The sequence below is a fragment of the Garra rufa genome, chromosome 15, assembly GCF_049309525.1.
Source record: "Garra rufa chromosome 15, GarRuf1.0, whole genome shotgun sequence".
In the NCBI taxonomy this organism is placed as follows: domain Eukaryota; kingdom Metazoa; phylum Chordata; class Actinopteri; order Cypriniformes; family Cyprinidae; genus Garra; species Garra rufa.
The window spans coordinates 28,143,126-28,166,156 of record NC_133375.1 but is presented as its reverse complement, the minus strand read 5'-3'; the positions used below and the strand labels follow the sequence as shown (position 1 = coordinate 28,166,156).

General features: G+C 34.0%; 1 protein-coding gene across 2 annotated transcripts in view; it reads right to left on the bottom strand.

Moving 5' to 3' along the window:
* The window catches only part of mllt1a (MLLT1 super elongation complex subunit a), a 29,374-nt gene that overhangs the window by 2,420 nt on the left and 3,923 nt on the right, over positions 1 to 23,031 (bottom strand). Inside the window, exons 2-11 of one of the 2 annotated variants that reach the window (XM_073818936.1) lie at positions 21,718 to 21,898; positions 19,215 to 19,297; positions 16,540 to 16,683; positions 16,306 to 16,431; positions 10,591 to 11,220; positions 7,201 to 7,291; positions 6,628 to 6,739; positions 4,238 to 4,337; positions 3,707 to 3,784; positions 15 to 86 (exon numbers count right to left, since the gene is read on the bottom strand). In XM_073818936.1, the coding sequence (XP_073675037.1) occupies positions 15 to 86; positions 3,707 to 3,784; positions 4,238 to 4,337; positions 6,628 to 6,739; positions 7,201 to 7,291; positions 10,591 to 11,220; positions 16,306 to 16,431; positions 16,540 to 16,683; positions 19,215 to 19,297; positions 21,718 to 21,898 (1,617 nt within the window). The remainder of the gene's footprint in view (positions 1 to 14; positions 87 to 3,706; positions 3,785 to 4,237; positions 4,338 to 6,627; positions 6,740 to 7,200; positions 7,292 to 10,590; positions 11,221 to 16,305; positions 16,432 to 16,539; positions 16,684 to 19,214; positions 19,298 to 21,717; positions 21,899 to 23,031) is intronic. The other variant, XM_073818937.1, reaches the window with a different exon arrangement.

Here is a 23,031-nt window from a genome sequence, read left to right as displayed (position 1 = left end):
ATGCAAACACCCACCTGCTGTAGAACGTTACGCTCTCGTAACGCCATTAGCCTGCGATGAAGGTCTACCAGCTCTTCAGTGTATGCCTGAAAGAAAGAGGAGGAGAGGAAGATGTCAGCAACGCAAACAGGAAGACCGAAATATGCTTGTATTAGCAGTAAAACTTTTGACTAAAATTAGTGTCAAGAGCAGTTTTACAAATTACTATTTGTAGCATGTCATGCATTGTGCACTGACTGAATGAACAGTAGGTACCAAACTAGTGAACTGCCTTGTAATGGTTGTTGTAATGGTTGTTAGTGTATAGTGGTGACCAACATTATTAGAAAACTAGTATTTTCACCAGCTAAAAATATGGTTTTAAGTCAGCTGTTTTTTATCTTTTGCTGTAGTGTGTCAGTAGGAAATATCAGTTTACATTTCCAAGGATTCATTTTGAAATTTATTGTTATAATCCAGTGAGATTTATGTTTGCACAAGGAGTCTGACAACAGCCAGTCCAAACAGAGATCTGATCTCATCATCATCATCATCATCATCCAGTCTGTCTCAAATGACATGAAGAAACAGGACAAACTGAGACAGATTAAATCCAGAAGAACTGTGGCAACGTGTGGATGCTTCAAGAAACCAACCTGCAAAGCTACAGTACTGTTAAAAGTTTTAGGCACTTGTGTAAAAATGCTGTAAAATGAGGATGCTGTCCTAATATAATATAATAAATAGATTTTATATTTATCAATTAACTTCTAGTTACTAAATTAAATCAAAATTTGGTGTGACCATCCTTTGCATTTTAAGTAGTTTTGCCCTAGGTGCACTTGCGCATAGTTTTTCAGGTAATTTTTTTAAATTAATAAAAATAATAAAAGAAGGTCTAACAGTAGTATTCAAGTACAGAAATGTAATAATTAAGAGTAAAAAAAAAAAACACTGCATAGTGTTCACTATATGAATTAAATGTAGATTAATCTTTGTTAAAGCTGTGTTTTGTTGTTTGAGTAACATTAGTTATTATTACAATTAATGGCAAAATGAATGTTTAGAAATGTTTAGAAACTGGTATTTCCCACTGACACTCTACAGCAAAAGATAGAAATAAATGACTTTAAACCTATTTTTAGCTGTTCTAATAACTAATAATTTACCACCACTATATTTTATACATATAACTTTATTGTAATTAACTCTTTTTGAATTATTATAATTATTATTATTAATATTATATCATTATTTATATAGCAATATTACCGTTACAGTTGTTAAATTATTAATACAATTTTTAAATAATTATTATTGTTGTTGCTTTATTATTATTAGGTTTAATTCCTCAGGAAAGCAAGACCAAGGTAAAATGTAAATGTATAAATGTATGCTATGTATCACTTTATTAGCTTAGCAACATGCTAAAGGAAAACTCTAGTGAAACCATTTGCAACTAAAGTTCCATTTCTGGTAATATTCCCCAAAAATAAAAATGACCCTATGATTTACTCACCCTTAACCCATCCTAGGTGTATATGGCTTTCTTCTTTCAGATTAATACAATCTGAGTTATATTACAAAATGTCCCAGCTCTTTCAAGCTTTATAATGGCAGTGAATGACTGTTGAGATTTTGAAGTCCAATAAAGTGCATTCAAGCATCATAAAAGTGTTTCACACGGCTCCGGGGGGTCAATAGAGGCCTTCTGAAGCACATCAATATGTTTTTGTAAGAAAAATATCCATATTTAATCCTTGAGCTTTCGTTCATACACACAACCTAGGCGTCCTATTCGACAGCAATCTCTCCTTTGAAAGCCACATTTCTAGCATTTGCAAAACCGCATTTTACCATCTTAAGAATATATCGAAATTACGACCTATGCTATCAGTGTCAAATGCTGAAACATTAATTCATGCGTTCATGACCTCAAGGGTAGATTATTGTAATGCTTTATTGCGTGGTTGTTCTGCACGCTTAATAAACTCCAGCTGGTCCAAAATGCAGCAGCTAGAGTTCTTACTAGAACCAGAAAGTATGAGCATATTAGCCCGGTTCTGTCAGCACTGCACTGGCTCCCTATAAAACATCGTATAGATTTTAAAATCTTGCTAATTACTTATAAAGCCCTCAATGGTTTAGCTCCTCAGTACTTGAGCGAGCTTCTATCACGTTATAGTCCCTCACGTCCGCTGCGTTCTCAAAATTCTGGCAATTTGATAATACCTAGAATATCAAAATCAACTGCCGGTGGCAGATCATTTTCTTATCTAGCGCCTAAACTCTGGAACAATCTACCCAACACTGTTCGGGAGGCAGACACACTCTGTCAGTTTAAATCTAGATTAAAGACACATCTCTTTAACCTGGCTTACACATAAAAACATTAACGGATTTGAATTATAGGAATGTGTTAAAGGATTGTTAGGCTGCATTAATTAGGTAAACCGGAACTGAAAACACCTCCCATAACATCTGATGCACTCGTTGCATCGTAAAAAGAATGGCATCTACGCTAATATTATTCTGTTTCATTCTTATTCCGAGGTCACCGTAGCCACCAGACCCAGCCTGTATCCAGATCAGATGGTCACTGCAGTCCCCCGGATCCAGTCCGTACCAGCTTAGATCATGGATCACCACCTGGAGATGACTTCAATAGCCGTGGATGTCAACCAGATGAGCTCCAGAGACGGATCATCACTAAAGACCTCGCCAACCTAGACGGCCATCGGCGCTACACCACAAGATCCTGGCGAGTTCTCCACAATCGGACATTGGTACAAACTGCTGGTTTCGTCTGGCCAGAGGAGAACTGGTCCCCCGACTGAGCCTGGTTTCTCCCAAGGTTTTTTTTCTCCATTTCTGTCACCTGTGGAGTTTTGGTTCCTTGCCGCTGTCGCCTCTGGCTTGCTTAGTTGGGGACACTTTCCAGCGATATCGTATACTATTTGAACTGAACTGACGATGATATCACTGAATTCATTGATGAACTGCCTTTAACTGAAAATTGATTATTTACAATAATGCGTTACTTACACACTATGGTGCTGTTTAAATACTGTGCAGTTGCTTTGACACAATCTGTATTGTTAAAAGCGCTATATAAGTAAAGGTGACTTGACTTGACATTGATGAGAGTTCCAGTTCCAGTGGATGAGATAGGACGTAGGTGAACACGGTGATGAATTAGAAGTATAAAAAGAGAATTTGTAAAGAAAAATGTCAGAGGATTTCAATACAAGCCAAAAAGAGACTGGTTTTCCTTTGCTGTAAACAAAACAGTTAGCGGAAGCTAAAGATTGTGATTTATAAAGTTTTAAATATGGATATTTTTTAAGGATTTTTTCTGAATCGGTTCACTCATTAACCCCCCAGAGCCGTGTGGAGTACTTTTTATAATTAATTGATGTTCTTTATTGGACTATTGAATCTCAACAGCCATTCACTGCCATTATAAAGGATGAAAGAGCCACCACACTTTTTAACATAACTCTTATTGTATTCGTCTGAAAGAAGAAAGTCATATACACCTAGGATGGCTTGAGGGTGAGTAAATCATGAGGTCATTTTCTTTTTTGGGTGAACTATCCCTTTAAGAAGGCACATATGTAGACAGGAGACAGCAAAGCAGCTCACAAGTTTTTGGAAGTTGGGTCAAAATGATCAAACAGAAATAACTTTTGAGAGTGAAAGGTGAAAAATTAAAAGTTTGATTTACCCTTCCTACCTTGTCGTATCCCTTCTTCAGGACCTTTTCTTGTCGTAAACAAGGGTCTGGACTCTTTCTGCCGGATACCTGTATGATAGACAGATGATAGGAAACAGAGAGGAAAGAAACAAGATGGAGAAAAGAAATAACAAAAATCATACAGATGGACTAAAGCAGAGGTTTATAGAATGAGTAATCAAGACAATGATCTATTGCAGTGTTTTTCCACTAAGAGTGGGACAGTGCCAAGAGCCCTGCTCCAAATCCCAGTGATCTGACTGGCAGCACCCAGTTAAGCAGCATTCCATAGTCATTGGATCAAAAGCTGCGTGTCGCCACCTCATTTCAGCACTGGGCGCAGCGCAATCCAAGAACTAATGCCAATCGTCCATCATCCGACAGTCAACAATCAAGTTTCAAAGAAGCAAAACAGTGTGCGCTGCAAACTGAACGATCGGCACGACTGAATGAATAAACAGACCAATTGGATGACTGTCAAGGCCTAACAAGAAGCTGCCACAGTCTTGAGTATCAGTTCACCTTGTTGTTGGTGGTGCTGTGTTTCTGTGGCTGAGGTGGTGGGTCTCGACTGGGACGCTGCGGCCCGTCGCTGCAGTCACTCTCGCTGTCTAAGCTCAGCCTGTGAAGGCCAAACATCAAACAGTTAAACTCTGTGAGGAAATTAAACGACTAACCAAGGAAAAATGTCAATTCTGTGATGTATGTAACTCTTAAGGGCTTTACTTTCTCATGAAAGAACAGTTTTAAATGTTCCAGTCACTCATTTCCATGCAGTTACAATAAATAGGAAATGAAGCTTTCAAGCTTTGAAAAAGAAACAAGGGTGGTATAAAAGTAGTCCATATGGCTTGTGCACTATATTCCAAAACTTTATAAGGCATATGATAGACTTGTGTGAGGAACAGACTGAAATTTAAGTTATTTAATCATTTAAGTTATTTAATTATTCAAGAGTCCTCCAGTGAGCTGTTGACTGCCGCAAATGGATCACTGAATTAAACTTGAGAATCTGTTAGATTTCTAAATGAATCGTTTAGACAAGTTTTTGTAAACTGGATCAACAGATTCATTGAACGGATTCAGATCTGAAAAAAAAAAAAAAATTCATTTATTTACAAATTAAATAATACGCATATTTTTATTGCTAGAAGACCTAGGCTAGGTCAAGATTTTTTAATTTTAAACAAATCTAGAATGGTTTCAGAAGACATGATATGAAGTGCAGTAATCACTTTGACCACTTTAAATAAGTCACATGGACCATGTTTTTTTGTACTTTTTGACAATTTGCATTTTGACAGCAGCACACCTTTAATAACTTTCAATATTCAAAATACATTTTTGTTCAAAATAGGATTAAAGATTCATAAAGGTTTGCTATGCAAGCCTGTTTTCTCAACTGTGGTAAAGGTAATCACAGCTTTTTACGACTTTTACATCTTGCAGTTCTGACTTTTTCACAGAATTGCGTTACACATACTCGAAATTCTGACTTTATCTGAATTGCGTTATGTAAACTCGTAATTGTGAGGGAAAAAAAAATTAAGAAATAAGAAGTCACAATTCTGAAATAAAGTCAGAACTGCAAGTTTACGTCTCGCAATTATGACTTTTTAAAATCTGAATTGCATGACAAATTCAAAATGGCAAGTTATAAAGTCATAATTGCAAGATATAAACTCGCAAATCAGACTTTTTTTCTTAGATAAATGTATTTAGAATTGTGAAATAAATGTACAATTCTAAGAAATAAAGTCACTATTCTGAGAAATAAAGTCAGAATTGTAGGTTTATCTCTCACAATTTTGACTTTTTTCAATCTGAATTGCATGATATAAATTCAAAATTGCAAGTTATGAAGTCATAATTGCAAGATATAAACTTTTCTCAGATAAATGTAAGGAAAAAAACATAAAAAGTAAGAATTGTGAAATAAATTTGCAATTCTGAGAAATAAAATCACAGTTCTGAGAAATAAAGTCAGAGTTGCAAGTTTATATCTTGCAGTTCTGACTTTTTTTACCTGAATTGCAATATAAATTCAAAATTGCAAGTCATAAAGTCACAATTGCAAGATATAAACTCGCAAATCTGACTTTTTTCTCCGATAAATGTAAGAAAAAAAACTGTGAAATTGTGAAATGTGCAATTCTGAGAAATAAAGTCATAATTGCAAGATATAAACTCACAGTTCTTACTTTCTCAGAATTGAATGATATAAACTTTGAAAAATAAGATAAATTCTGAGAAATAAAGTCAGAATTGCATGTTTATATCACACAATTATGAGAAAATGAAGACAGAATTGTCAGTTTGTAGAAAATATCAGTCTTTTTTCTACTCCGAATTGGACTTTACAGCTCGCAATTGCAAGTTTATATCTCACAATTCTGAGAAAAAAAGTCTGAATTACAAGTTTGATTCACAAAATTCTGAGGAAAAACTCGCAATTGCGAGAAAAAGTCAGAATTGTGGGATAAAAAGTTGGTATTAGCTTTTTTATTTTTTCATTCAGTGGTGTAAATGGGCTTTCATAGCTTGGAACAATATAAGAGAGATTTTTTTTTTTTTTTGGAAGCGCTACTTCTTTAATTTTTTTTATTTGCATACTTTTAATTAAATCTGAATGAATCCATTTCATTTTAAAGAATAATTATACCACACAATAAACACTCAAAGAAAATCCAATTCTACCATTCATCTCGCACTTCCAGACGCACAAAAATAAATCTTTCAAAGCAGCTCAGCAACACTTGAGTGAGATGAAGAATAGAGAGAGGCGTATGAAGTGAAGTGTTTACTCTGAGCAAACAAATCCGTTCTCCGCCTCCGCTAACATTGATTACAGGGACTTAAAGCATCTGAAAGACCTGCTTAAACAAACATTGACAGGAAAGAGGGAGAATGACCTGGAGTCTCGACTGGGCAGGTTGTTCTTGACTGGCGTCTCTTCGTCTGAGCTGCTATCGTCGTCATCGGACTCCTCCGACTGGAGATCCTCCACCATAGAGCGCAGCGGCCCTATAGACCAAAGTCCAGAATGAGCTTCTACAACATTTACGGTGATTTGACTATCGTTAAAGTGGGAGTTTAAAAGTTCAAAGTCTTTCTGTGCCACTAGCTGACCAAACAGAATTGGAGAAATAATGACTGTTTTCAAACAGATTTCCTTTGAAACTCCTCCCACCTGCCATTGGTTACGTCTCACCTGAACTCATTTTACTAAGCCAATGTTCTGTGCTGGACTGGAGGTTACAAAATAAAATAAGAAAGGAACAAGGATTCTTAATAGCAACAAAAATACACCTCATTCCTTCATTTTAAGGAAGTGCCTTGATCTGACATGTCCTTAACCCTCTCCACGGTAATCGATCAAAGTAGCAGACTGTTAACCTTCAGTTAAAGTGTAGTAGGGAAATCTATTTGTGGGTCTGACTGCTTCTTATCAGGACACTCCCCTGCAGTAAAAGAGCAGATCCTACCTTGGCCTTGTTTCTGTTGTGGCTCAAAGTCTGAGTCGGAGCTGGACTCTGAGCTGGAGCTGGAATTCGACTGGCTGGAAGGTGCTGACTGCTGTGGGATGGAGTGGACAGGACACAAATTAAAGATTTTGTTTATCACCAATGACAGCTTTAGCACAGGAGTTGGCAACCTTTTAAATATACGGTGCAATTTAATTTGCAGATTTTTCCCAATCGAATTTATGTATTTATTAATTTATTTAAAAATTATAAATAATATTTTTTGTGCGAAAAAATAAATAAATAATTTAAAATTGTGTCAAGCCCTGACTTTTTTTTTTCTTTTTTTTTTTACAAATATTGTGAAAGAAATTAACAAAATTTGCAAACAACTTGTTTTCAATAAATAAATACATTATATTGTAAAATAAATGTATAATTTTTTACTAATTAATATTTTTTGTGTTTATTTATTAATTTAAGACTACCTATAATAAGTTGGCCAACCCTCACGAATAAATAAATAAAAATAAAGGAACACTAAGTAAATTGTGAAAAAAATTCACATTCAACACTAAATAGGTTGAAAACCCCTCATTTATTTTAAATAAATAAACAAATACATTTTACTGTGGAAGAAATTACAAATTAAATCTAGACCCTGACGTTTTATATAAATAATATTGAGAAAGAAATTACAAATGAAATTTTAAATAAATACATTATGTTGTAAAATAAATACAATAATTAAATTTTTAAAAAATTAATAACCCTCACCTATTATATATATATATACACACACACACACACATATATATATATATACATGGGCGACATTTGACTCTTGAGTCAGGGGGGGCAAGAAAAAAAATCAGATGTAAGCATTAAAACAGTGCCCTACGGTATTGCAGCACATCAAAGCAGTCAATTAAAGCAATGCACTTCAGCCCGGGCCGATGGGCCCTGACTTTTTTTTACACCCCAGGGCTACGGCTTCGGGCCAATTTTCACGTCATAGTTCAGACCTGTTTTAGGCTTCTCCTTATTTTCATAATTTAGACAACCATCAATTATGGTGAAGAAAAAAAATGCCGCGCTGGTGGAAACAACACGAAACTTCACTTTCGCTTTCACTTTTGAGACCGACTCAGACACCGTTTAGTGTGCTTTAGCGCAGCTGAATCCGCGTTCAAGCGCACACAATAGGCTAAAACTCACCCCAAGCACCGGCAAAAATAAATAACAATGAATGTGTCGAGGAAAGAGTAAGGACATAAATGAATTATTTATTAATTAATTTGTGTATTCTGAGTCAGTGTCGCAATCTCCTTTTTGGACGCCCCTTGAGAGAGAAATTCATCTTTACGGATTACATGAAAGAGTTTGTGCTTTTGATTTGTTTTATTTCGTTAAGTAATAATTTAAAGCTTTCTATAAATGTATTTATTATGTCTGTGAGGCATGCATTTCGCTTCATTTTGTTAAGCACTCCTGTTCAAGAACCAGACGGCAGAAAGCACATAATTTTTGTTTTCTTTATTTTATAAAAATGCTGTAACGTTTTTTTCGATGTATTACTCGTACTTTGTGAGCAAAAATGACGGATAATTTTAAATTGCTTCCAATGAAAAAAATGCAAGTGATTGCGCTGGTGCCTCGATGTCCTGCAAGCTTTAGCTTCCACTTTCTGCACAAACTATGCGCATATAGCTCACATGTATCTGTAACGTTTAAACTACCATTGTTTTATACTTGAGCTGTTTTATATCTATAGATTTCATTTTAGGCAAGTCGTGATGATTTGAGAAGGCAAACTGATCAAACAGACTATGATCAGTCTTCCGCTGGGCGCTGTTCGGTAAATATATATATTTTTAACGAATAAAAAATGCTCCAAGCGTTTTTCTAAATTAGCTAAATAAAAAACGAAACTAAATATAAACATTTTACCATTACATACAAAACTGAACTATTTTATAGCTGAAACAGTAAGTTGTTTTGGGAGAAGGGGAAAATATATTTTTATCCCGTCTATTGCTTCACCGTTATTTCGAGAATAAACCCAGCGTAAATATGCAAATGTCACTCCCAAAACACATCAGCTTACATGTGCCGAAAAACGAAAGTTTCATACAAATTCTAAATGGATTATAGCCTGGAAAGTGCAAAGCACGCTCCCCTTATTATCACTAAAAATTCATAGAGATCTCACAAAATTCCGTTATAATTAATAAAGCTCTCTAAACTACACAATTAATATTTTATTTACATCGCGTCTACACTCATAAGATGATTCACGAGCGCACAAAACGGCACTTAATAAAAACCGATCAGGCGCTTTCAGCAGTGAGTGAATTCTGACAAGTGTTTCTAATTGTTCGGAAACAACAGATATGTCTGTGATTGGCTACATTGCTCAACGCTGCAAAAACACGTTGGATAGTTTGCCAGATCTTCAATTGCTTTGCTTTCGTTTGAGGGTTACATAGCACCGTCTAGTTCCCAAGTACAACCGAGCCTAAGCTTGGCTAAAGCAGTTGCAGCGGGGCTGTCGAGGATTCCATGACTAACCACAGGGGGGGCAACTGCCCCCCCTTGCCCCCCCCTAATGTCGCCCATGTATATATATATACACATATAAATAAAAATTCAATTGTGAAAAAAAATTTACATTTAACATTGATAAACGGGTTAAAAACATAAATAAATACATTTTAAATAAACAAAAACTCAGTTATTTTAAATAAATACATTATAGTGGGAAATATATAAATAAATATTTTAATTAAAAAATAATAATAAATTGAAGAGTTTTTAAAAAGTTGGCCACTCACTTATTTTAAATAAATAAATACAGTATATTGTAAAATAAATTTATTAATTAAACAAGTCTTTGAAGAGTTGGCCAACCCTCACCTCTTCTAAACAGATAAATAAAAAATAAGGATAACAAATAAATTAAATAATTAAACTGTAAAAAATTCTCATTTAACACTTTGAAAACCCCTCACTTATTTAAAATTAATGAATAAAAAATTAAATGTACAAATTAAATGCAAGTCCTTAAATTTATTTTTTAATACTGTAAAAAAATTACATTAAATTTAACACTTTGTTAAAAGCTTACTTTATATAAATTAATCACTTAAAAAAATAAATAAATAAATTTAATTTTTAAATTAAATTTAAGACTCTTTAAAAAGTTTGCCAACCCTCACTTATTTTATATTATATAATTTCTTTCATTATTTATTTATTTAAAATAAGTTAATTGATTGATTGATTGATTGATTGTTATTTAAGGAAAAAAAAAATTTAGTTTAACATTTTTATTTAAAAACATGTTTTAAATAAATAAATGTGTTATCTTGCTCTAAAATGCAAGCGAAATGAAAATCACTTGATTCTAACCTCAGACTTAGACGAGGCGTCATCATCTGAATTGGAGTCATCTGATTCTGGAGGCTTCTTGGACTCCTTGACCTCCTGGGTCTCTGACTTGCTCTTGGCCCAGCGGCCCTTCTCTTTAGAGGCCTTCTTATCCGCATATCCCGAGGAGGCAGTAGAGGAAGACGCGGTTCGGGGGGAGGTGCCGGTGAACCCCCCACTGCTGGAGCCTTTTGACCCCTCTGAACCCCCCTTCTTTGGCTTCTTGACACTAGGTTTGGGTGACTCTGCATTGGAAGGTCGTTTGCTGGGTGCCTTTCCATCGACCGTTCCACCTCCCCCTCCGCCGCCCGCTGACCCCGCCCCCCCTCCTTTAGGAGACATGCCTTCCATTTTGGACTCCTTCGGCGTGAGTTTGGGCTCCTTGAAAGCAGCTTTGGGCAGGACTTTGTTCTCGTCTTTTACTTTGATCTCTGTTTTCTTGGAGGATGAAGATGAAGATGAGGAAGGGTCGCGGCTACTTTTGCTGCTGCCGTCCCGTTCAGCGTCTCCTTTGGATGTGGCCTTGCTCTCAGAGTCTTTTCGTGGCCGCTCTCGATGCTCCTTGGCCATTTTGTGGGATTTGGACACTTTGCTACCTTCTTTACTAGGCTCCTTCAGAAAAGAAACAGTGTTGACAATTAAAAATATAATTTCTAGTCACCAAGTTAAACAAGAATTTGTCAGTTATCCAAGAAATGATTGCAGCAAATTACAGATAGTTCTGAACTGTACCAAGTACTGCATTTCCAATCATTCAGCACCATCATTATATAGCATATAATTTAATAAATAAAATAATCAAATAAAAATAATCAAAAATAACATTTCATTCAAAAATGTGGGTTCATTATATTTTTTAATGAAATAAACACTCAGCAACTTTAATGCATTAAAGTGATCAAATGTGACGGAAATATTTTGTAACAATTGTGAATGTCACATTTGTAACATTTGATCACTTTAATGCATCCTTGCTGAATAATTTCTTAATTTTTTTTATTTAATTTAATTTTATTTTAAAGAACAGTGTTTGTTTGAAATGGAAATATTTTGTAACAAGAAATATTTCTGTCACATTTTACCACTTTAATGTATCCTTGCTGAATAAAAGTGTTAATTTCTTAAAAAACAAACTTTTTAAAATAAATTTAATTTAATTTAAAAGAACAGAATTAGTTTGAAATAGAAAAGACATTTTACATACAAAATATTTCCATTTCAAACTAATTCTGTTCTTTTAAATTTAATTTAATTTAATTGAAAAATGTTTGTTTTTTAAGAAATTAACACTTTTATTCAGCAAGGATGCATTAAGTGGTAAAATGTGACAGAAATATTTATTTTTAAAGTATTTCCATTTCAAACAAACGCTGTTCTTTAAAATAAAATATTTAAAAACACAGGTTTTTTTTAAAGAAATTAACACTTTTATTCAGCAAGGATGCCGTAAAGGGATAAAATGTGACAGAAATATTTTGTAACAGTTGTAAATGTCTTTTCTATTTCAAACAAATGCTGATCTTTTGAATAAAATAATAAAATTCAAAAATGTGGGTTCATTAATATTTTTAAAAGAAATCAACATTTTACTCAGCAAGGATGCATTAAAGTGATCAATTGTGACAGAAATATTTCTTGTTACAAAATATTTCTATTTTAAACAAATGCTGTTCTTTTTAAAAATAAAATTAAATTAAAAATATGGGTTTATTAATTTTTTTCTAAGGAAATCAACGCTTTTTTACTCAAGGAAGGATTAAAGTGTTAAAATAATTATATTTTAAACAAATGCTGTTTCTTAAAAAATAAAATAAAATAATTTTGACTAAATAAAAAAATTAAATTATCTTAATTAAGAAATTAACACTTCAGCAAGGATGCATTAAAATGATCAAATGTGACAGAAAAGACATTTACAATTGCTACAAAATATTTATATTTATATATACAGATATTAAAGTTATTTTAAATTGCAATATTATTTGACAATACTACTGTTTTACTAGTAGCATACACCTACAAAAAAGCTGTGAAAAATGTCATTTTGAATTTAATAATCTTTAAGTACCATATTGTTATCATCTGTCACCATTTACCACACTCTTAAAGGATAACTGTTGCCAAAATGCAACCTGGGCTGTTTTTTGTTTGTTTTTTACAGTAAACGAGACAAACTTCTATCTAAAAGCATAATTACGACAAACGAGCCGTTTTTGAGATTGACCGTGATTTCGTTTTGTGGTCAGTGGCCGGTGAATGGGAGTACTAGGGGCATACATCTGAGCGCATCAAAATCGATATTTTTACAACACTAGAAGGCTCGACACACCATGAAACTTTGCTCGAAGTATCGCCTGGGTCTCTACACATGAACTCGAGCATTGAGAACATTGTGTACACACAGTTTACTAAAAAGAAAGGTTTTGAACAACTCACTTTCACTGTTTGAGTTTCCGCTCACGGCCGTCTTGCCAGTCAAGAGGTGTCGATCTCCGAGTGCGAGGATGGATAGCTCCTAAAGCATATTTCCATATAAATGCACGGCTAATTCGTTGTTTTTTGTCGCAAGTGAAAAACAATATTAAACTTATAGTTGTAAAAAAAACCTCATATAAGCCAAATATTTCGTCCTATGGAGTCCATTCATTCGCTTTCGGAGATCAACACCTCTTGACTGGCAAGACGGCCGTGAGCGGAAACCCAAACAGTGTAAGTGAGTTGTTCAAAACCTTTCTTTTAGTAAACTCTGTGTACACAAACAATGTTCTCAATGCTGGAGCTCATGTGTAGAGACCCAGGCGATACTTCGAGCAAAGTTTCATGGTGTGTCGAGCCTTCTTAGTGTTGTAAAAATATCGATTTTGATGCGCTCAGATGTATGCCCCTAGTACTCCCATTCACCGGCCACTGACCACAAAACTAAATCACGGTCAATCTCAAAAACGGCTCGTTTGTCGTAATTATGCTTTTAGATATTAGTTTGTCTCGTTTACAGTAAAAAAAACAGCCCAGGTTGCATTTTGGCAACGGTTATCCTTTAAATACAACCACACAACAGTATCCCCTATTAGGATAAAGCATAGAGTTTGACACCTTTAATAATAAAATAATCACAAAAGACCATTAAAGCATGTCTTAACTGCAATCATATAACCCATCGTTGACCTTCACACAAAGGTCATGTGCTGTATTAATGAGGCTGTGCTGAGATTAGGACTGTTAAGGATAATGGGGATGCTGGAAGACGTCCAGCTCTGGCTGATCACAGTAAATCAGCGGCGAGCGGCTGACCCTCTTTACTGCACTAATGAAAGAAGCCGCAGAGTGACCCAGACAAAGCACCAATGCTCAGATATGATAAAGCGAAGGTCATTTAATTGAGATTTGACACATGTCCTACATAATGGACTCTTAATTCTTACCCAAACGATCTAATCTGCCGCTTAGAAATAAACAAAGGGGGAGAACAGAGGAAGCTGTTGATCTCTTAATATCTCACAAAAGTATATTATCAGATATCAATTATTTATTACAGATTCTATTTTCAGGATAACATTATTTGTGTGATGATTGAGGAATTGAACGTAGGCGATTAACTTTTACCAGTTTAACGGCATTGAAAATATTTAACACAGGGGCAGGGCTAGTGTTGGCCACCCCACTCACAACTGCTGCTTGTCTCTTTTTCTGACAAGAAGTGTGTGTTTATTTAGTCGCAGAACGTCTTTATGGCACTTCAAACGGGAGAGTTTTCAGACGCACACTTTAACTTCACATCAGTGCCAGGCCCTAGTCAAACAAGTGCAGGAAAGGTACAGAAGACGAGGGAGATTCAGTAAAACATGGTGAACTGCGATTAAATGAGAAATTGTCTGGCTGTATGTCAATAAAAACGGTGTGCGCTGCAGCCTGTATAACTTCATATTAAAGTACAAATTAAACTATGAACATGCGTGTCAGATCTGCTTAACGTTCAGCAGCGGCAGCTTATAAAGTAATAGCAGCCAAATGAGCTAATAATCCAGCTGCTGTGATGTCTGAAAGAACAAAAGAAAATAAAGAGGAAATCAATAACTTTTGTAGCTTTAAGGAATCACCTATATTTAATTTAGTATTTAGTGTTTGATAACTTTAAATATTATTTCTCTATATTTCCTGCTTGCTAAAGGGCACAGGTAAATAATGGGTTTATCTGAAGATTGTTTTAAGTTCACTTAAATTAGAAGTTGTTATTTTTTTAGGTCTAATAAATGTTAAAATTGATAGCTCTCAATTATACTGTAATGTTGAATGTCAATGGTTAAACATTTGGCAAGGATGTAATTTACAATTGTTACAAAATATTGCTGTTTCAAACACATTGTTCTTTTAAATGAAACAATTTTAATTTTATAAACAGTGTGGTTTCATTTTTTTAAAATAAATTTACACTTGCTCAGCAAGGGTGCATTATAGTGATCATATGTGATAAAATACATTTACAATTGTTACAAAATATTTCTATTTTAAACAAATGCTGTTTTTTCGAATCAAATTTAAATAAAACAAAGTAAAATCAAATTGAATAAAAAAAATGTACCAGTATTATTAGTATCAGAGATACTCACCTTCAGTTAAAAAAAACAAACAAAAACAAACAAATATTAAAAATATACTGTTTCTACATTATTTGGAGATTGAATGTGAAATTATTGCAATATAAAAGTATATTTAAAAACTTTAATGTTAGGTTTGATTAATCAAAATTAATTTCTGAAAAAATGTACAATTAATTTGTTATTTTTTGTAATCAATTAACAGCATTAATTTTAATAAATTTTAAAAAGTATTTTTTCCTGAATTTTCAGCATCATTACTCTAGTCCTCAGTGTCACAAGATCCTTCAGAAAATATTTTAATATGCTGATTTGGTGCTCAATAAATATTTTGTATCCTTATTAATGTAAAAAAAATATGTTCAATATTTTGTTTAAATGTACACACTTTTTAGGATTCACTGATGTTTAAAAGGTTCAAAAAGTTCAAAGGAAAAGCATTTGAATTTTTTTAACATTATAAATGTCTCTCATCGTTGATCTAATTAATGCATCCTTGCTAAATAAGTGTTATTTTTCTTTCAAAAAACAAAAAAATATATAATATATTTATATATAAATATAAATTATATCTTTCGTTTTAAATCATAACTTTGTTTTTTCCCTCAGATTTAAAAAACTAAATTCCTAAAACATTGTTTTACCAAGGTTTAATAGAAAAAAAGGTAACACTTTACAATACGGTTCATTAGTAAACAACATTAGTTACCATGAACTAAGAATGAACAATACTTCTACAGCATTATTCATTTTAGTTCTTTTAATTTCAGCATTTACTGATGTATTATTAAAATCACAAGTTGTGTTTGTTAACATCAGTTAATGCACTGTGTACTAACGTGAAGAAACTATGAACGACTATTTTTATTAACTAACCTTAACAAAGATGAATAAATAGTGTAATAATTGTATTGCTTATTGTTTGTTCATGTTAGTTAATACATTAACTAATGTTAACAAATAACACCTTACGGTAAAGTGCTAATGAAAAAAAAAAAACTACCATGTGATCTCAGATATTTTGATTTCGAAGTACAAAAAAGAAAGACAACAGCACATCATTCAGCATGTCATGTCATATTTTAAAAATTATTTTTCAGACCTTTGATCCTTGTGAGTTCTTGGTCTTCTTAGGGTCAGAAAAGGCAGAAAGTGGGATGGTTGGAAGCATGGGGTAATCTGGGCTGGGTCTCGGGACCACCTCTGTCCCCTCTGGGACCACCATGATCTGTTATATACAGAATGAATGAAACATAAGAGCACATTCACTAAAAATGTGCAACAAACAACTACTTCAAATCAGAAATAATTAACCAAACATTAATGCAGCACTCACCCCTCCAGCTTTGACCAGCTTGCGACGGAAGTCACGAGTGGGGTTATTGAAGGTTAGTTTCTCACAGCGCAGGTGATTGACAGGTGGGTTTCCCTCCAGGTTAAGAAAGAGGTCGTAATTGAAGCACACCTTCTTTGGCTCCTCCTGTATTAAATTCCATTAAATCATCTCACATTACTAAACAACTTAAGTCAAGCATTAAAGTGAGTCAACAGAGCAGCAACTGCAGTGATTCTAGGACTTCTCTCATGGGCGGCACAGCCAGAGGTTCATTCAAGATTCAAGGGCAAAACACCAGCAAAGATCAGAGTTACAAATCAAAACCCCCAGATGCACATTCTCCACCTCTATCTTTTCATCTCGGTCTCTCAGCATGCTGAAATCCGCGAGTTGCTGAAAACAACTCTGGAAAACATAGCTGGGGACGTTTTTCAGACAAGATATGACAGAAACAGATACACATCACAAGCCTGTGAGTAAGCGGGTGGGCTTGAAAAAGCGAGTGTAATTGTTTCGCATTATACTGCTCTGATCATAAGGCAAATCATTCTTCTCTGCATACTCTACTCTACGTTGCCTGTTTAATGTCATTGAGGGGAAGTTCACAAATGACAAGACAGAGGAAGAGAAGCTGATACTCAGATGAGTCACAGAGAGAAGGGGATGTATGAGAATTAAAATGTGAAAAATAGAAATAACTACAGAACAGCAACAGAGGACAGAAGAGCTGCAGGAAGAGACTAAAGTCTTAATGCACAGATCTGATCTTTTTAGACACGAATGGTATCCAATATCTGTGTTTATATTAATTCCCACTCAAATTGACTGTCGGTAATCGCTTTACTATGCAAATCGTAGACTCACGGGTTTTAATATAAGTTTTAATATAATTCGGGTCGAAAGGCCATTATTATTTGCCAGCATGGACTACAGCTGCCATGGAGGTGTTGCAGCACAAAATCTGACTGAATTGATAAAGACCAGAAAATAACAGTAAGTTTCCTTTTTAATTTTATCTACAGCTTGTCAAATATAGAATTCTGAAGTGAAATAAAGTAGTGCTGCAAGATTATATGTGACCCTGGACCACAAAACTAGTCTAAAGTAGCACAGGTCTATTTGTAGCAATTTGTATGCCAAAAATCATTAGGATATTAAGTAAATGTTCCATAAAGGTATTTAGTAAATTTACTCCTGTAAATATATCCAAATGTAATTTTGGATTAATAACATGCATTGCTAAGAACTTCATTTGGACAACTTTAAAGGCGATTTTCTCAATATTTTGTTTTTTTTTGCACCCTCAGATTCCAGATTTTTAAATGGTTGTATATGTGACCCTGGACCACAAAACCAGTCTTAAGTAGCACAGGTATATTTGTAGCAATAGCCAAAAATACACTGTATGGGTCAAAATTATTGATTTTTCTTTTATGCCAAAAAATCATTAGGATATTAAGTAAAGATCATGTTCCATGAAGATATTTTGTAAACTTCCTACCGTAAATATGTCAAAACTTATTTTTTGATTACTAATATGCATTAATAAGAAGTTCATTTGGACAACTTTAAAGGCAATTTTCTCAATATTTTGATTTTTCAACCCTCAGATTCCAGATTTTCAAATAGTTGTATATTGGCCAAATATTGTCATATCCTAACAAACTATAACCACACATGAATGGAAAGCTTATTTATTCAGCTTTCAGATGATGTCTAAATCTTAATTTCAAAAAATTGACACTTATGACTGGTTTTGTGGTCCAGGGTCACATTGTCCGAACAAACCATACATCAATGAAAGCTTATTTATTTAGCTTTCAGATCATGTATAAATCTCAGTTTCAAAAAATTGACCCTTATGACTGGTATTGTGGTCCAGGGTCACATATTTATTTGAATGAATTTGAATGAATTAACGAGAGAAAGAGAGTGAGAGAGAGAGAGTGAGAGAGAGAGAGAGAGAGCAGTGGTGTAGTGGTGCCTGGAGAAGTGGGTATACGCTTCATTTATGAACTGTCTTCATTGGGTGTTTTTAGCAAATATTTAGATTAATTCACATATGACTGGATGTAGTGGACTGTCATGATTTTGTCTAATGCAGGACACTACTGAATGATGCGCATCAGAGGGGACTTAGAAGTGGGTATATGCAAAGCCGCCTGATAAAGAAGTGGGTGTACGCCATATACCTGCGTATACCCTTCACCACACCACTGAGAGAGTCTATTGAAGCTTGTTGGTTTAATTACAAAAACAGCTTATCACCACATAGCTGAGAAATATAATGTTGAAAAGGCATTGAAAAACCTGAATGTTGAGCAATTTATATTAAAAGTTTCCACCTCAATAAAAAAAGCATATAGCATGCTATCTTTATGGGCAAATGTGTCGCCCTCACATTGTGTTGGCTTGGAGTTCTGAGGGGAATCGGATAGCCTATGTGTGTTTAGACATAGATCGGATGTCCAGATATTGGATATATCTGAGTAAAAAACACATTTGGAAGTAGCTCAGATGGGATGAAAAAATATATATAAATAATAATAATAAAATACAGATATTGTGTGGATTTGTGTGTTTACAAGCGTGCAAAGAATTCAGATCTGTGTCAGATGTGAGCAAAAAAAAAATCAGATTTTATAATAGTGTAAATGAAGCCTAAGATACCTCACCTTATTTTTGAAGTAGACCTCTATGGGCATCAGAAATCCAGCATATCCCGACTCCTCAACCTTGTATGGTGGCTCCTTACACACTGCAAATAAAATAAAAAATATTTCACTTAAAATTACTGCATACAACAATATAATTCATTACTATTGAATGTAATTATTTATACTTACATACACTATTTAAAAGTTTTGGGTTGGCAAGATTTTTAAAGTTTTTGAAAGAAGCCTCTCACCAAGCCTGCATTTATTTCATCAAAACTACAGTAAAACAGTATTATTGTGAAATATTTCAACCATTTAAAATAATAGTTTTTTATTTGAATATATTTTACATTTTAATTTATTCCTGTGATGGCTGCGTTTTTATCATCAATACTCCAGTCTTCATTGTGTCACATGGTCCTTCAGAAATCATTTTAATATGTAAAGTTGGTGCTCGAGGAACATTTCTTACTATTATCTATGTTGAAAACAGCTGCTTAATATGTTTGTGAAACAGTTTCTGATAAATAGAAAGTTCAAAAGAACAGTGTTAATTTAAAATAGAAATATTTTGTAACATTACAAATGTCTCTACTGTCACTTTTGATCAATTTAATATTTACATGCCGAATAAAAGCAATCAATCTAATAAAAAAAAGCATAACTTTAACTTTTAAACGGTAATGTATTATAGAAGATAATTAAAGGGATAGTTCACTCAAAAATAAACATTCTGTCATTTATTACTCATCCTTATTACACGGCTCTTTGGAATGCTTGATTCTGATTGGTCAATTGAGACATTTGCAGGTTTGTTCTTTTCAAATAATCACCACTCCAAAGTAATAACGCATAGCCGGTACTACTTGTATGTTTAAAATCCCTCCTTGCCAACAAAGATTACCGTTTGGCGCCATCTTGTGACAAACACTGGACAACCACAATTAACAATGGAAAATTTCGACATTAATCTATTTAAATTGTCTTACTAACGTTTTAAAGGTTTCAAATTCATATTCATGTCCAGTTTTTTTCCTTATGTGGCAAGTAGCCGTGTAATAAGCGGGATAATGTACACAGATCACACTGTCGGGGCTTATTTCTGCGATAACTACCGGCTGCCTGTACATTATCCCTTACTTATGCCGTTCCAAACCCATAAGACCTTCATTCATCTTTAGAACACAAATGAAGATATTTTTTATGAAATTTGAGAGCTTTCTGACCCTGTATTTACAGCAACGCAACTGACACATTCAAGGCACAGAAAGGTAGTAAGGACATCATTAAAATAGTCCATGTGACATCAGTGGTTCAATTGTAATTTTATGAAGCTACGAGAAGAATGCCACAGAAGAGAAGAAATTGTTGAATAAAGTTATTTTTGTTTTCTTTATGCACAAAAAGTATTCTCATAGCTTCATAACATAAAATTTCAGTGGCATTACTGTCTATTGATGGTCAGAAAGCTCTTGGATTTCATCAAAAATATCTTAAATTTGTGTTCCAAAGATAAACAAAGGTCTTATAGGTGAGTAACTCGTAACAAAATTGTCATTTTTGGGAGAACTATCCCTATAGGTATTATTTAATATTTCATAATGTTATTAACAAGAGTGGTTTCACTTTCCTGTTGGAGCTTTCATTTACAAACAGGAAAATGAAGGCTTTACTCATGAATATTAATTATGTTACATCATGTTTACTCAGTAGGCCTAACTGATTGGTTGAAAGGCACATGCTGTTAAGTGTGCACTGATCAGCTGCCAATTCGAGAATCCGACTATGGTGAAGACACAATTCATGAATATTTATTAAAATTACTTGACTGGACACTCCAGGAAGGTTACCAAGCAACATCTGCATAACCCAATTGATATTCACAAACAATAAATTAATTTTGCAAACAAATCTTGGAATCAGTGTTTCCTCTGTCCATTTTATCAGAAAGGAATGTGAATATAAAATGCTAACTTTGATTTTAGACCTGTTAATCCAAGACATGTGACAAGTAAAATGGGTTGATGTTTAATCTGCTGACAGTAGTTTCATTTCTCCAGGCATCTGAGGCTGTTTATTTGTAGCTTTCAGCACTGACTGAGTATCAACACCAAAGTGCTAGAAGTTAGTGTGGTCCCAAGCCAATTTTGAGCCAACTCATAAATATTACAAGAAAGAAGCATGCTGCTCTTTGTTAGATGTGACCCTGGACCACAAAACCAGCCATAAGTGAGATTTATACATTATCTGAAAGCTGAATAAATGAGCTTTCCATTGACGCATGGTTTGGTAGGATAGGACAATATTTGACAATCTGAAATCTGAGGGTGCAAAAAAATGAGAAAATCGGCCATAAAATGTATTTTTGGCTATTGCTACAAACATACCCATGCTACTTAAGACTGGTTTTGTGGTCCAGGGTCACGTATGCAACATGTCATGTGGATCTCATAAAAGGTTGGTTTTTGAAGATTGAACTGTGAGTGGTGCAATATCTTATTTGTGAAGTTGTGAAATTTACCCCTCTTGGGTTTAGGAAAGCTCTCGTGCAGCCGGAAGACGACTTTATCCACAAAGTGCTGAATGTCGCTGTTCTCAGGGCCTCGCACAAACACCATCCAATCATGGGTGAAGCCCTCTGACGTCGCCTTCTTCCTCAACTGGGCCCTGTGACCCAACTCAAGCTTTACCTGAACCGTGCACTGCAAACAGAGAAACACATATTGATTAAATGCTTCAATAAGGCAGTTCAGTTGAAGTCAAGGAGAACTTGCGGACACTGTCAAATCTGCAAATCTATTATTTAGTATGAAGTCAAATATGATTTTTAATACTAAAAGCATCATTAGATACAGAAAAATTATTGTTTTGCAACAAAAATTGTTATAAAACATTTCTGTTTAAAAAATGCTTTTAACTTTCTATTCACGAAAGAATCCTGAATCCTAAAAACATTGAGTAGCATAATCATTTTCAGCTGTGTCACAGTTATTATCACAGTCAGTGAGCATCGAAAGAGCATATTTGAAAGATTTCTGAAAAGTCAAGTAAGACTGGAGTAATGGCTGTTTAAAACTCAGCTTTGAGCCCAAGAATCTTATTTGTTTAAATAAATAAATATGACAGATTTTGAATGTATTCAATTATAGCAACAGTTTAAAAAAAATGTATATGGGCCATTCTTTAGAACTGGCCCAAAGTCAGAGTTGGAAACATCTTGAAAAAAAAATTTGTTTGCAAATTGCATAATATCCAAGGTACACATTTTTAGTAATTCTCATATTATATTTTCAGAAAGTTTTGGAATATTTGTCCTCTCCCCAAAGTTGTCACTACCGAAACACTGTAATATATCATTTAATAAAAAAGGTTATATTGACCTATTAAGATTTTGCTTACATCTTCTGCATGTGTAAATATATTTTTTTCTATTTAAAAGTTTTCAGAGGTAAATCAATAATAATGACAATTTTACCAATATTTCAAGTGTGATTTATGAGATTTGTTGTATTTTGAATCCAGTTTTTCTTTGTAAAAGGCTAAAAGAGTTGATCATACTAATTTCAAAGTTAAGGATTCATTAGTTTAAATACACATTGAACCAAAAACTATCATAACATCTTAACTAATAATTCAGTATACTTTATTTCTGACCAAACATCCCATGTTTCGGTAGTGACAGTAATGCTTTGGTAGCGACCACATCACATTACAGAATGTTAACTCACATACTAAAACATACTAAAATAGAAACAAAATGCATAATTTTAGTACAGTTTGGTTTATTTCCCCCCAAAAAAGGATTGTGTGTTCCCTTTTGTCACTACCAAAACCA